We start from the raw sequence: 13,749 nt of genomic DNA, 5'->3' as shown, positions 1-13,749 counted from the left end.
AATAAACCTGTTGGTAAGCTTTTTCCCACACATGCAGCTTTGGGAAGCATTTAGGTGCTTCTGATTCTGTGCCAGGTCTTCATGCAAATGTTAAGATTAGATTATTTTTTTCAGCTCAAGAGATCACTTCCATTGGTATTTTAATGACTTCTGGTCCCTAGGTGACAAACCAGTGAAGGGTCAGAGTACCTGGACTTCTTACCTGCCAGGTACCATTCAGTACCTCTCTTTACGTTACATGGTAGTCTGGCAGCACATCAATAACCAATTAAAAGAAAAGAAAAAAAAAAAACAAAAGAAAAACCACCAACACCTTAATAACTTCAAGGATTACTTTCTGTTATGGGTAGTGATGTGGTTCTTCAGCATTAAATTTCATGTGACACTGAACAGCTAAGAAAGATTTAAAATTGAGCCTAAGGCAACAATTCCTCTTAAATACTTTTAAAGATATAACTTAGCAACATGAATAGCTCCAAACAAAAGAACCAGGACTGAACAGAGAGAGGTTAAATTACTCCGTTAGTAAAACTGAAGAAACCTGCTTTGCCATTTTTGTATGGATAATTATCCATCTATTTACATTTTAATAACAGTTACACGCCTTAAGGAAAAAGTCTAGTTTTACCATAGTAATTAAATTTAGAAACACTGGATGAATCACCCAGCAGCATGGTATGCTAGGAAATATTCATAACATTTCTGAAGAAATAATCTAATGTCTTAATCCACTGGAATTTCTTGCTCTTAACCGACAATTTGATGTTCTACAAAGCACTTCTCACTGTTAGATCTGAATACTTTGATAAGAAGGTCATTGCCATTATCCCTATCTCACAGCAGGTGAAACTAAGATTTATCCAAGGGCAGTGGATCAGCTACTGCCATGAGCTGCAGGGAAATTACGATTTCTGTTTGAATCCTGCCCTAGCATTTTATCTGGAGTATAAGCAAATTTGGTGTCATATAGTGGAGTTTGATAGGTATGGATATTCTGAAGTGGTTTGGGGAAAGGAGTGAATTGTCACAGAGCATCAACTCTTATAAAGTGTGGGTTGTCTCAGCCTTCAAGAGCTTCCCAGCTGTGTTATCACACATGTGAGTCCAGAGACAGCCTCTTTCTTGGGCCGTTGATGTCTTTCAGCTCAATCTCTCTCACAAGTCTTGTCTTCTAAAACAAGGTAGCGTGAGAGTCCCTCTATGATGCCCACAAGCCGAGTACAGTGGTGTCAGAGAGAAAAGCAGTTTCGTAAAAAAGAACATGAAAGTGCTGTTTGCTCCCCTGCTGCCTGAGGAGGCTGGGAATGAGCTTTAGATATGATGATGGAAAATCTGTGTTGCTTTCTGAATGCAATCTGTAATACAGTCAACAGAGAAGGAAAGGGCACGCATTCCCAAGCTGTGAGATGCCTAGGATTTGGGAGTAGTCACTAAAACTTTTCTTCTGAGAATAGTGAGAAAAAATAATTTAAAACTTAGCTGTCTGAAAAGATGAGTTTACTAGTTAAAATGTACAGCACAGTCTTTCAGTGGCTATAGAGGCTGCTTTCAGCTGTTTACTAACCTCCCTGCAAAATTTGTCATGGGAATAAAATTATATTGAGAGACAAGCAACTCGAATACTCCCAGGTTAACTGTTACTACTCAGCACCGGTGTTAATTCTTTCAGAGTAAATCGTCTGGTTTAGACATGCCAAGACCAGCATGTTCCATGCAGTCACTAGATGGCACTCCGTAATATGCAGATCTTTATTTATCTGCAGTGCCCTCCTTAAAAGTGAGTTTTCTTTTCGGGAAGCACATGTTTTTGTTCTATTTTATCCTCTAAACTTGTCCTATGGAAAAAAAACAAACCAAACAAAACTCTGAAGATAAAATTTCAAATATTATCTAGAAAGGCTGAATACAGATATACCAAATAACCCAGGAGATTTGGAGCAGCAGCAGATCAGAAGCTTATTATATGTTTGAGTATCTGCAACCAGCTTGTACTTATGCAGGCTTTAGCAATTATGTCAAACACACAAACAAAAGAAAGCTCTAATACATAAGACAAACTGAAATACTTTTGGCTTTGATTGGTAATATGATCTTCAGTACTTTGGGAAAACAAGAATGGAAATCTCATTCTTTCCATTATAATGTATTATTTTTCATCATTTCAATACTATGTGTAGTGCTTAGGACTAATCTGTGCTGTGTCATTTCCACACCGCACGTCTCGGCACTCAACCCACTTTCCCCGAGCAGCCTTTAAGGGTTCTTTTTAAGGCCATTCAAGATTCAGTAATGTCCAATGTTCTGAGATGAAATGAGCAGCTGTTTTTTTCACTAAGCAGGAGTTCAGGTTAAAACTGCTGAATGGATTTAACTTAAAAAAAAAATAAATCTAGATAACTCCAAAGAGGTAATTTCTATAATGATTAAATAAGGATTTTGATGTTGAACGGAGTTTTTATTCAAACATTTCCCTAAAACAACAAAAGCAAACCACAAATGGAAAAAGTGCACTGCATAAATCTCCGTGTTAAAATGAGATCTAATTAAGTTTCTATACTGGATAAAAATTAACTCTCTAAAAAAGGGGAAATAATTTTCTGCCAATTTAGTCTCCTAAACTGGATCTTTTTGGAGTCAAATAGGCCCCAGTTCTTGGTCGAGGGAATGTGCAGAAACTCCTAGCTGGCGGCACTGTAGGCACTTCTAGCCTACAATTGCTTTGGCTCAGCCATACATCAAAACCACAGATGTATTGTATAGAGCTATATAGATATCAATATATGCGGATAGGAATAGATGTTGTTTGAAGGCTACATCCTTGATGCACTAGCTTTATCTTCAGGGCGTGAAATGGAGTGGCATATGTACTGAAACACAACTGTGGGTTTTACATGATGAACAATTTGTTTCAGACATAGGCACAGTCCTGAAAGTTGTGAGTATCACAAAGGAGAAGTGGATTAAGGAGGAGGTGGTCTTGGAAGAGCTGCAGATATTCAAGGTAAGCATTAACAGCCACAACATCAATTAAATATTATTCAGGGGACTTCAAGGCCCAAACTGGCTTCTGGTCTGTCTGGCTGTTTGTTTACTGCAACTAGTTCAAGTTTCCAGAGTGACACTACGTAAATTTTTAAATGCCTTGGTACTCTTTGGGTAAGTCAGTTGAAAAAAGTTCCAAACCAAAACTCATTTATCCTTTTCAAAGCCCCATTTATCCTGCCTTGTTCCAGTCTGAAATTTTATTATGAGCCCAAAATTTTTTTTAGTAGTATTTTATTTTTAATGTAATTTTTCCTATTGTCTCAGCTTTGGGACTGTTCTTAGTACAATTATATATATTTTTTAAAAAACAAACCAACAAACAAAATTCCACAGATGCAGAAAAATTCTTAAATAACAACTTCAGGAACTGAAAACAAAGAAAAGAAAGCAAAGTTAGGTTTGATTATCAATGTGTTTTAATTTATTGGTGAAGGCTGAGTCAATGTATTGCTGATTCTGGCTGAGTGATAAAGAAGAAAAGTAACTGGAGCCCTGCTAACACCAATGATTTATTCATAAATTGAGCTCGCAAAAAGCCCAACCACCTTTCTGTTGCACAGGCACAATTTCTTAACCTCGTTGCTGATGAGGGTGCTGACGCCGACGTACTGTTACAGAAGGAAAATGGAGACCTGTGCCTTCCCTACCGATTTTATTTTCCATTTAGTAATTTCCTCTTAATTCTTTGCATTCTCATTTTGCTTTCTTTTCATGCTGTGTAGCTGTTCTTCAGTTGTCACCTTGGTTTTTGTCACAGTTAATCTGCATCCCTGGGATTTTGATTACTTTCTCACACATCCTCTCTCCTGTGTGCTATACAGGGTCTTAGCCGGAACTTTTGTCCATACTACATACATGAATCTGGGACAGTATTTTCCAAGTTTAAGGACAGGATCTGTGTTTTTGCATCCAGAAAACTGAAGAGGGTGAAGGGCTGAAAAAATGTCCCTTATTTCCTCAAACTGCATTAACATTAAACAATAGGCTTAGATTAAACATATTCTATTAGGCAATAGATAATACGCTGAGCTTTGTCCTGTTCTAACATCAGCCACTGGCAAAAATTTCACTGTCTCTCACAGCAGTGAAATATATCCTGGTGCAGAGGATCTGCCTGTGTATCCCTTAAATGCCATCTAAGCCTTTCAAATAGTGCTTAATAAGAACTGAAGTTGATGTGAGGGCTCATTGGCAGTCCCCAGGATGGGGTAAATAGCAAACTCAGACAATTAAAGCCAGTGCCTCATAAGCAGTAGCAAAAATTGATGCGAGGTTTGTTTTGTTTTGTTTTGTTTTTGAAAGCATGAATTTAGTGATTTTCTGGTTGGTTTTTTTTCTTTTCCTATTTCATATTTGTTTAAACCAAGCAAATGAATCTGTAATTTTATTTACTTTTTGTATGTTCTATTTTTAATTAAGAACAGGGAATATGTAAACTAATGCACCTTACTAATTCATTTTTCAGCATCCTTCATTTATCTCAACCATGGAGATTTCTCAGAAGCAGGTAATCACAAGCTCCTTTACTTACTGCAGGTTATATGGTATGCTGAACGCGTAGCTTGTTATTTTCAGGTGACGCCTGTTACTGGCCAAGGTTTCTAGGGATGACTTAAAATGTATCTGGAAGGAGGAGATATGTTTGAACTTTTTGCCCGCCTAATTCACATTGGTTTACAAAGAGTAATTTGTGTACCCAAGCTGGTAATTCTTCATTGAAACAAATCTTTAGTTGTATGGTCATGGGATTTGTGAATGAAGTCAATGCACATTTATTTTCCGGACACTAGAAATACTTGTCTCTTTACAATCTAGTAATAAGTTATTATTACTATTATTGTTGTGATTTTTATTAGTAGCCAGGAGACATCAGGGCCTCATTGTGCTAAAAGTTGTGTGTACACAGACTGAAAACCAGTCCCCCTCCTCTAAAATTGCAGTCTAAAGCTGGGTGGTCCAAACCTGGCAGCACGGGGACCAGTCCCAGTTGGGAACCTCCTGATGGGAAACTGTTTTATGGCAGCTCCGAGCTCTCTGATGGCTACATGCTTGTTTGGGAGGCAGTGTGACAGCGGAGCCATCCCTCCCTGCCCTGCAGAAGTGGCCGGAGCAGCTCCGGCACAACGTGCCTCCCTCACGCAGGAGGAGGTATTTTGCTGTTCAGGCACGCACAGCACAGCTGGGTCCCATCTCCCCTGAAAAAAGGTGGCAGGCCAGCTGGAAGCATTGCATGAGCCAGCTCCGGCTCAACAGCAAGCATTTGGACCACCCTTGTCTCAACAGGCAATCTGCTCATATGTTGGGGAGAGGGGAGTAACATTATCACATCCTACCTAAGGATCAGAAGCAGAAGATGAAGTTTTATTTGCAAAAGGTCGTCCTTAGTTCCCAGATTCTTCATGTCGTGGCTATCCCAGACCCTTGTTTTTAAATGTGTTTATCCATCCATTCTTTCCATGGTTTGCTTCTGATATTTTATTGCAGCATAGATCTAAAGGTGTAAGGGTGTTGAGTGCTGGTGTCTTTCCAAGACTATCCCCTTTCCTCTCCGCTGCTTTGTCAGGGATGGACGGGGACTGGCCAGTTTACACCAAGCCCTGAGAAACACTTTATCATAAGGGAGGAATTCTCCCTCATTTTGTAGAATCTGGGACAAGGCTGATAATCTGCAAGTGTGGCATTGGAGAAGGGAACTTTTAAAAAGGGCTACTGGGAGAACGCTCCTAATTAATTCGCTTTGCCTGATTTGCAGCAACAATTGTACATTGGTTCCAGGGATGGATTGGTTCAGCTCTCTCTGCACAGATGTCACACGTATGGGAAGGCTTGTGCAGATTGCTGCCTTGCCAGAGACCCATACTGTGCCTGGGATGGAAACTCATGTTCCAGATATACCCCTACTTCTAAAAGGTAAGAAGAAAAAAAAAAAAAAAAAAACCACAGCGTGCTGTAAAAGATCTTGCTGCTTGCAAGAATTTTAGAGGTTCCTAATCAGAATGTGTTGCCTTTTTACTTGGCATGCCATTTGCCTTAAAATTTGATCATATTCTGGCCATGTTTCACATTTGTGCTTGAAGGGCTGTGAAGACAACATAGCTTTGTTTAAGTGCGTGTGACAGTAACTCGGCTACCGCAGCTAACATCATAAGTCCGGCACTTTCCTTTTTTATGCCAAGTGTATTAAGGCATGGGATGCTCAGATGGAGGTCCAGGTTGTAGCTAACTCTGCCTTGAGATGCAAGAGCCTCTCTCAAGCTTCTGACTTTTGCACAGGGCACCACTGTAGTTATAAAATGAAGTTTAACTTCGTATCCCAGAGTGGTCAATAATAAAATAGTTTTAATTCCTTGATCTAAATGAATAATTGTATTTGTGGTCTGGCCATGAGAGGGAGACAGAGATTGAAGTACTCTGTTTTGACCACATCGGGAGCGTTTTTCCACCAGCAAAAGAAGCTTTATCTGAACTTTCTGTACCCATCAGCTAGGACAGCAGCACAAACGCACGGAGGGAGAGCATGCTGCAGGCTCTAGCAGCAATGTGCCTAAGCTCTCGGAGTTCTTCGCTGATTTAGCCAGAGCTCTGAGCTCGCTCCTTGACCCAGAGTCTTTCACAGCCTCTTTGTTCCCCTTTGGACGAGGTCTTCCTGACAGTAATTCTTGCAGTGAGGCTTCAGTCTGAGCTCAGGCTGTGAAACAAGACTTTCTACCTTAGGGCTGCAGGGCTGGGACCCGAGCAATTAGACAAACCATTGAAGTTAATGACTCATAGGATATCGTGTCATGGTGTCAAGGAACTTTATGCATTTCTCCTCAAAGCCAAAGCAAACTAAATTCAGAGAAGCATAAATGAAAGGAGAAAAGCAAGTGTTCAGGCTCACTGCAAAGTTAGTGACACATGAGGCTTGCTGAAGCCTGAGGTGGGCTGGGACAGGGAGATTGATGGTCCATGTTTTTTTAACAGATGCGTAGTTTGGTGGGAAGGCCAAAAGTCTGTGGCTCCAAAACAAAGGATGAGTGACTGGCCACGGGAATCCTCCAGTAGATCAGTTACTTTAATATTTTTCTTTTACGTAGCAGCCTGAGCTTCCAGCATGTCTACAGCTTTTATATAGCAACAGACAGCTCGTCTTCGGGACCCCCCCAGCTGCGGCATTGCTCTGCACGTAGCAAGTCCCACTCCTGTTGCCTTCAGCGTGGCTGTGAGGGAGGAAACCGTTCCTCCCTGGCTCTCCAATCCTTCTATTAAAAACCTAAAATACAAACTCTTTTTTATTAGCTCTTGGGAGATAAATGCAATCACCCACAGAGGAAGAATTTGCTTTTTTTTTTAATGCTATTACACCGAAATTACATAAATCACAGTGAGTTTAAGTAACATACCCAGCAATTAGCAGGCAAGTTAGTTGTGGAAGGGAGCAGACCATCACAGACCATTGTCTCAAGCATTTTTTCTGTACATAAAGATGAAAGATAATCACATTTCTCAATTGTTTGTTACTAAACTAAACCATATGTTTTTCTCTCTTCATTTTGATGATGGGTTTACCAGTCAGTATTACCTTGGGCTGATCCAGAGCTCAATTTTGAATATCTCTGTTGAACCCAAGATCTTTTTTTATGACCTACAACATTAAGGATGTTTTTAGGTATTTCCAAGACAGTACACCCCACCCGGAGGCCTGTGCCTCATGCTCCTGAAGCAGGTTTAGACGTCCTTTCTGTCACTATATTACGCACTTTTTATTTTGGGCAGATCTTTTTTCTCTTGAATTTTCTCTTTCCCTCCCAGTGGTTTTCCCAAATCACAGGCCCTTCTCTTGATGTCAATTGTACAAATCTCTCTCAGCCACATGCTGCTTTGAGGGTGAGGCTGGTTTTAGTTAAGACCGTAATTGTCAGCAGTAGTGTGGGAGCAACGCGGGTTCACATCTGCTGAGCTCCTCTGTATTTTGTTGTTGAATTCCAGCAATTAGGCCCAAAGTGTTACAAGTTTGCATGCTCTTCCTATAGGCGAGCCAGAAGGCAAGATGTCAAATATGGAGACCCTGTTGCACAGTGCTGGGATGTGGAAGACAGTGAGTATTTTGCATCTTTCTTACTCTTGTTACTTTGGACAACAGTTTACTGTGAGGTTCTCTGCCTGAAAAAAACTTGCTGAGCTCGACAGAATAGCACTGTTAAAGCAGTTGCCTTTCCTACACTTCATATACATTACCCCTCCTGCAGTTGAAGTTGCAGAGCTGGGGCTGCTAAGGGATGGCCGGCATGGGCCAGCACCCTCACATCCCTTATGGGTGCCCCTCCCCAGCACTCACCCAGGGGAGGGAGATGTGCCCCGATGCAAAAACCTCACACATTTCCCTACAAGTAGCTAATGGGATGTGTGTGATGTTTCATACAGAAACAGAGGAGATAGTCCCACAAAGAAACCTGCAGGGGTGAACGGGGAACATGCCATCTTCTCCCCTTCCACTGCATACACTTGACACAAGTCCCAAGCTCCAGCTGCCAAACCAGCCCCTTCCCCTCCCTGCAGCTACTTAAATACTCCTGTTATTAACAAGAGCCTACCCCCTCTCCCTGTGGGCTCCCCCCGTCCTTTCCCACACCCCCTTTTCAGATGCCAAAGGGTCTGGCTCGCTCCTTTGGCAACTGTAGCACTTCTCTTCCAGCGAGCACTGTCAGTATGAAATCCTGCGGTTACGCGGCAATCTCTGCGGCAGCGTAAAATAAATGAAAAGCATTCAGAACCATGCTTGGGTTTGTCTGGGGCTCTTCTAGCTGCTTATTAAAGCGAACAGCCCAGTCAAAACAGTGTCGATTGTATCGCTGCACTGAACGTCTGATTCAGGATGAGCCACCACTTTCCATTGATCTCTGGTTATTTTTTTGCCATGACAGTGTTGGGTGCCTGCTGCAGATCTCGGCATGAGTCAGTGCAGAAATCAGAGCTGCTTGCCACAGGATCAAAGCCTTCAGTCTGTTGCACAGTACAGAGGGCTCTCACTGTACATGTGTGCTTGCAGACATAGTTAAAAAGTCAGGGTAAAATCTCGTTTCCATTAAAGTCAATGACAAAACTCCTGTTCGTTCCCAAGGGACAGAATTTACTTGCTTGCTGCTTAGTGTGGCTCTCCAAATAGGGGTGTCTGAGACTGTGCAAAGCTCAAGGTTATAGGAACCCTAGCAGAAAGGCTGACAATGTCACATTTTTCTGGAAGAATGAAAGAGATACTGGAAGAGTTAGCTTTGCTAGATAAATGTAAAAAGACTTAGCACAGAAATGGGTATTAATCCTTTGCCCCGTTGTAGCACCACCAGTAGAAATTTCATCCAGCTGGGCCTGACTTCTGTGCCAGATGACTGTGCCATAAAACCATGAAGCTGACCTGTGCCACTCCAGGCTCTTGGCTTATTTATACCATTTGAGATAATTAATAACATTATGGCCCGAAAACCTATTTAAATTCAGTGCTCCACTGTGTGAGATTCCCTCCCAGAGACTTCATTGGCTGCGTGAAGTTGTTTGGCTCTGCTGAAATCTCAGTGGCACAGTGAAATAAAAGAAAAGCATTTAATGTGGAGAGCTTGAATTTCTATAGATCTCATATAGGTACTTATTATATTGAAAAAACAATCAAAAATTGCATTAATTTTGTTGTTGAGCTAACTTTTGATTTAGGAGACACCACTGCTTTCACCTTCCTTTCTGTTATTGGCAGGGCATAAGAAAGAGCTTTAGTGCCATAGTAAGGCAGATAAGAGACGGGTAAGATAGACTAGAAAGAGAAACAGAGATGCAGAGGCTAGTAAATTACTTGCTCAGGTTTACAGAAGGCCAAGAAAGGAGCCCACATCTGCTCATGGCTCCTTCAGTATTTGGTCTGAAACGTACACAGAGCATTTGAAATTATACTGAAGGAAGGTAAACTTCAGTTTACTTTAGTCCTGTGACTCCTTTAAAGTTTTTGGGATGAACAGACCAGATGGTACAATCTACCTTTAGCAACTTTAGCTCAGGTTTACAGTTGCATTACTTAAAGGAAAAATACAGATCAGATTTTAAATTCCTCAAAGGTGAAAGCCTCAACTTTAAAATGGAGCAAGCTCATGATATAGATTTTATTGACCTCCTAAAAAACCGGTTGCACTGACGGAAGGTTAGCAGCCGCCTCTAAATCCTCATAGTTATAGTTTAAGCTAAAAGTTAAGTTTCCTTTTGCTTTTTTATAATTCACCCACTCTTACAGCATCTGTTCTGAATCAGGCTATTTTCCCATTGCTTTAAAAACCAGGTCAGGGTTAATCTCCTGTACCATGTTTGCTTTCCAGGCATTAGTCATGAAACTGCTGATGAAAAGGTGATTTTTGGCATTGAATTTAATTCGACTTTTCTGGAATGTATTCCTAAGTCCCAGCAAGCCTCTATTAGGTGGTATATTCAGCGCTCTGGAGAAGAACATCGAGAAGAGGTAAGTTATAGTCATCAAGTCAAGTTTCCTCTATAGAGAATTCACCTGAGCATTAAAAAGCAGGAGTTATTTGGATTAGTCAATGTTCTACTTTTTCTTGCCTCACCTTAGGTATCACATAGCATTCTGCTATCACCATTTGGGGCATGCAGTGCGGAAGAGAGAAACCATTTGCACTGTGTCATAAGCAGGTTTCAATATTTATTCTGACTTACATGCCTTCATATTAAAAAAAAACAAACCCAGAAGAAAAGGTAAATAAGGTTTAATTAATGGTAAAAAATCAAAGTACTAAACAAAAAAGCACCCTTTTGTCCAATAATTAACACAACAACTATCCTATAGGTAAAAGTATTTTCAAACCCCTTTGTTTTAATAAAATCTTTGTTCCATTTAGTGTCTGATTGCATTCCCTTATCATGTTAAGCAGTGTAGCTAAGAATTGCATGTATGGCTTGCTGCTTCTCTCCATCTCTCCCCAGAGAAGGAATGCTCTGTGCAGTAAAAAAAGATTTTTATTTTTTGAGGGTTTTTCTGTGTGTGCTTTTTTTGTTCTTGTTAGTGGAGTCTGAGAATTTTTCTTAAAAGGCACTCTGTGCTGATGTAGAGATGACATGTTAAAGAACTGCACCTTGCATCTGAAGTAGGAAGCAGTGAGACTTGTGATAGCCCTTCATTCTTGCAGAAGGCAGGTTTAGGGTCTTCACTGGTGGAGAAGCCCTGGCAAAGCCTCAGGGTCCGCACGTACCCCCTACACAATTTCCTGTTGGTTCCTCTGTGAGGTGGTGGCAAAAGGACCCTCCGACTTGCCAAGATGGTCAATGCACTGGGACTGATTAGGGCTGGGTTTGAGTGAGATTCAAACCTCAGGAGTTTTCACAGTTTTTCCTTACATGGCTGATTTTGTGTCTGAGGCCACGTCCTGCTGTGATGGCAACCATGGCGTCAGGGAAGGAGCCGGGAAAAGACCTGCCCTTTCAAAGGAGCTGGTCCCAGGTGTCAGATATGCTTTTTTGTTAAATGTTCATCCAAGACAAAAATTAGTTTAAATGACAGGAATTATCAAACACCCAACCAGTCTTCCACTCTCAATGGTAATTCATCCTATGAGACTTTCTGAGTGCAGAATATGTGCAGGTTCTTTCTAAAGGCTGGTCAGGGCAGGTGCCCATGAGAACCTCACGTCTGGGTGAGCAATGTGACTCATGGCAGTAGTACCAAAGTTACTACCCCAGTTGTGTCTTGGCCTGGGAAGCCAGAATAAAGGGGTTCAATGCACTTCTGATTTTCCACCAGATAAGACAAAAAACACCACACGGCTGTATATTGACTACAACACTGCAGTACTTGTACTCCCCTTCTCTCTCTCATGCTTTGGACTGGCAAAACTTCTTTCCTCTGCTTGGAATAAAAACCTGATTAATTTATAGACATGGTGCTTCCCACAATGTGCAGTAAACACCAAAAGAAAGAGATTAATGGTTTGAAATGCCTACTGCCTCTAACCTCCATTAGAGCCCATACTTGAGGAAAAAGCCACAGGTGGATGAAGTGAAAAACCCAGCTAGAAGTCTATCAGCCTTTAAAGAGGCATTCACAGGATGGCCAGGGCTGGAAGGCACCTCTGGAGATCATCTAGTCCAACCCCCAGCTAAAGCAGTGTCTCTCAGAGCAGGTTGCACAGGATTGTGTTAAGTGGGTTTTGAATATCTCCAGGGAAGGAGACCCCACAGCCTCTCTCGGCAGCCTGTCCCAGTGCTCTGCCACTCTCAAGGTAAAAAAGCTCTTCCTCATATTCAGATGGACCTTCCTGTGTTGCAGTTTGTGCCCGTTGCCCCTTGTCCTGTCACTGGGCACCACTGGCAAGAGCCTGGCCCCGTCTTCTTGGCACTTGCCCTTAAGATATTCGTATGGATTGACAAGATCCCCTCCCATCCTTCTCTTCCCCAGGCTGAACAGCCCCAGCTCTCTCAGCCTTTCCCCACCAGGGAGATGCTCCAGCCCCCTCATCATCTTTGCAGCCCTCCACTGGCCCCTCTCCAGCAGCTCCTTGTCTCTCCTGAACTGGGGAGCCCAGCACTGGGCCCAGCACTCCAGATGGGGCCTCACCAGGGCAGAGCAGAGGGGGAGGATCCCCTCCCTCGACCTGCTGGCCACAGTCCTCCTAATGCACCCCAGGGTCCCTTTGGCCCCTTGGCCATGAGGACACACTGCTGGCCCATGGGCAGCTTGCTGCCCACCAGCACTGCCAGGTCTGTCTCCACAGAGCTGCCCCCCCAGCAGCTCAGCCCCAGCCTGTGCTGGTGTGTGGGGCAGTTTGTCCTCAGGGACAGGACCCTACACTTGCCTTGGTTGAACTTCATGAGGTTCCTCTCCGCCCAACTTTCCTACCTGCCCAGGTCTGGCTGAAGGGCAGCACAGCCTCTGGTGAATCAGCTGCTCCTCCGGGCCTGGTGTCATCAGCAACCTTGCTGAGGGCACACTGTCCCTTCATCCAGGTCGGTGATAGATAAATTGATCAGGACTGGGCCCTGAGAGAACTCCACGAGCTACAGGCCTCCAGCTAAACTCTGTGCTTTTGATCACAACCCCTCTGAGCATTGCCACTCATCCGGTTCCAACCCATTTCACAGTCCACTCATCTCAGTCACACTGCCTGAGCTTACCTATAAGGGTGTTACAGTATCACCAGGCGTGATTTCCCTTTGGTGAATCCATGCTGACTACTCCTGATAACCCTCTTTTCCTCCACATGCTTAGACATGACCTCCAGGATGAGCTGCTAATTAACACACAGGCATTCATTGTTTGTGCTTTAGTTGATTTACCTTTAACTGCCCTGTAGAGAAGAGGGCTTTACTTCCCTAAGGCAGCAGTTTGTAAATGCACGTCCATATTTGATCAGGGAAACAAGTAAAGTATTTGCTTAATTCTAACCATGTGTTTAAGACTAATTTCAAAGTAAATTTAAGCAGATAGTTAACAGGTTTTGGGGTTTATTGTTTTTAGGGTTGGAGTTTTTTTGGTGTTTTTTCTTCTTTTTTTCTGAAGAGGAAGTTATGGAAAGTTTTGAGGAGACTCAATCATTTAAAAAAATAATGTATTGCAAAAATAGCATGTGCCTGAGCATCTCAAAAAGAGCTACAAACTTTGCTTAAAGCAGCTAGTTCCCTGTGAAGAATGTAAAATTGCTTTATCATAAAAAGTCACACTTCCTGTGAAGAATGTAA

General features: G+C 42.3%; 1 protein-coding gene across 6 annotated transcripts in view; it reads left to right on the top strand.

Moving 5' to 3' along the window:
- SEMA3D (semaphorin 3D) overlaps nt 1–13,749 on the top strand; it is a 147,753-nt gene that overhangs the window by 121,359 nt on the left and 12,645 nt on the right. For all 6 annotated transcript variants that reach the window (XM_027811917.2, XM_055711199.1, XM_027811918.2 and 3 more), the window contains 5 exons: nt 2,913–3,001; nt 4,511–4,552; nt 5,798–5,955; nt 8,058–8,122; nt 10,380–10,519. In XM_027811917.2, the coding sequence (XP_027667718.2) occupies nt 2,913–3,001; nt 4,511–4,552; nt 5,798–5,955; nt 8,058–8,122; nt 10,380–10,519 (494 nt within the window). The remainder of the gene's footprint in view (nt 1–2,912; nt 3,002–4,510; nt 4,553–5,797; nt 5,956–8,057; nt 8,123–10,379; nt 10,520–13,749) is intronic.

The sequence above is a fragment of the Falco cherrug genome, chromosome 5 (genome assembly GCF_023634085.1).
Source record: "Falco cherrug isolate bFalChe1 chromosome 5, bFalChe1.pri, whole genome shotgun sequence".
Classification (NCBI taxonomy): domain Eukaryota; kingdom Metazoa; phylum Chordata; class Aves; order Falconiformes; family Falconidae; genus Falco; species Falco cherrug.
The sequence above is the reverse complement of the archived record's forward strand: the minus strand, read 5'-3'. Positions and strand labels throughout refer to the sequence as shown.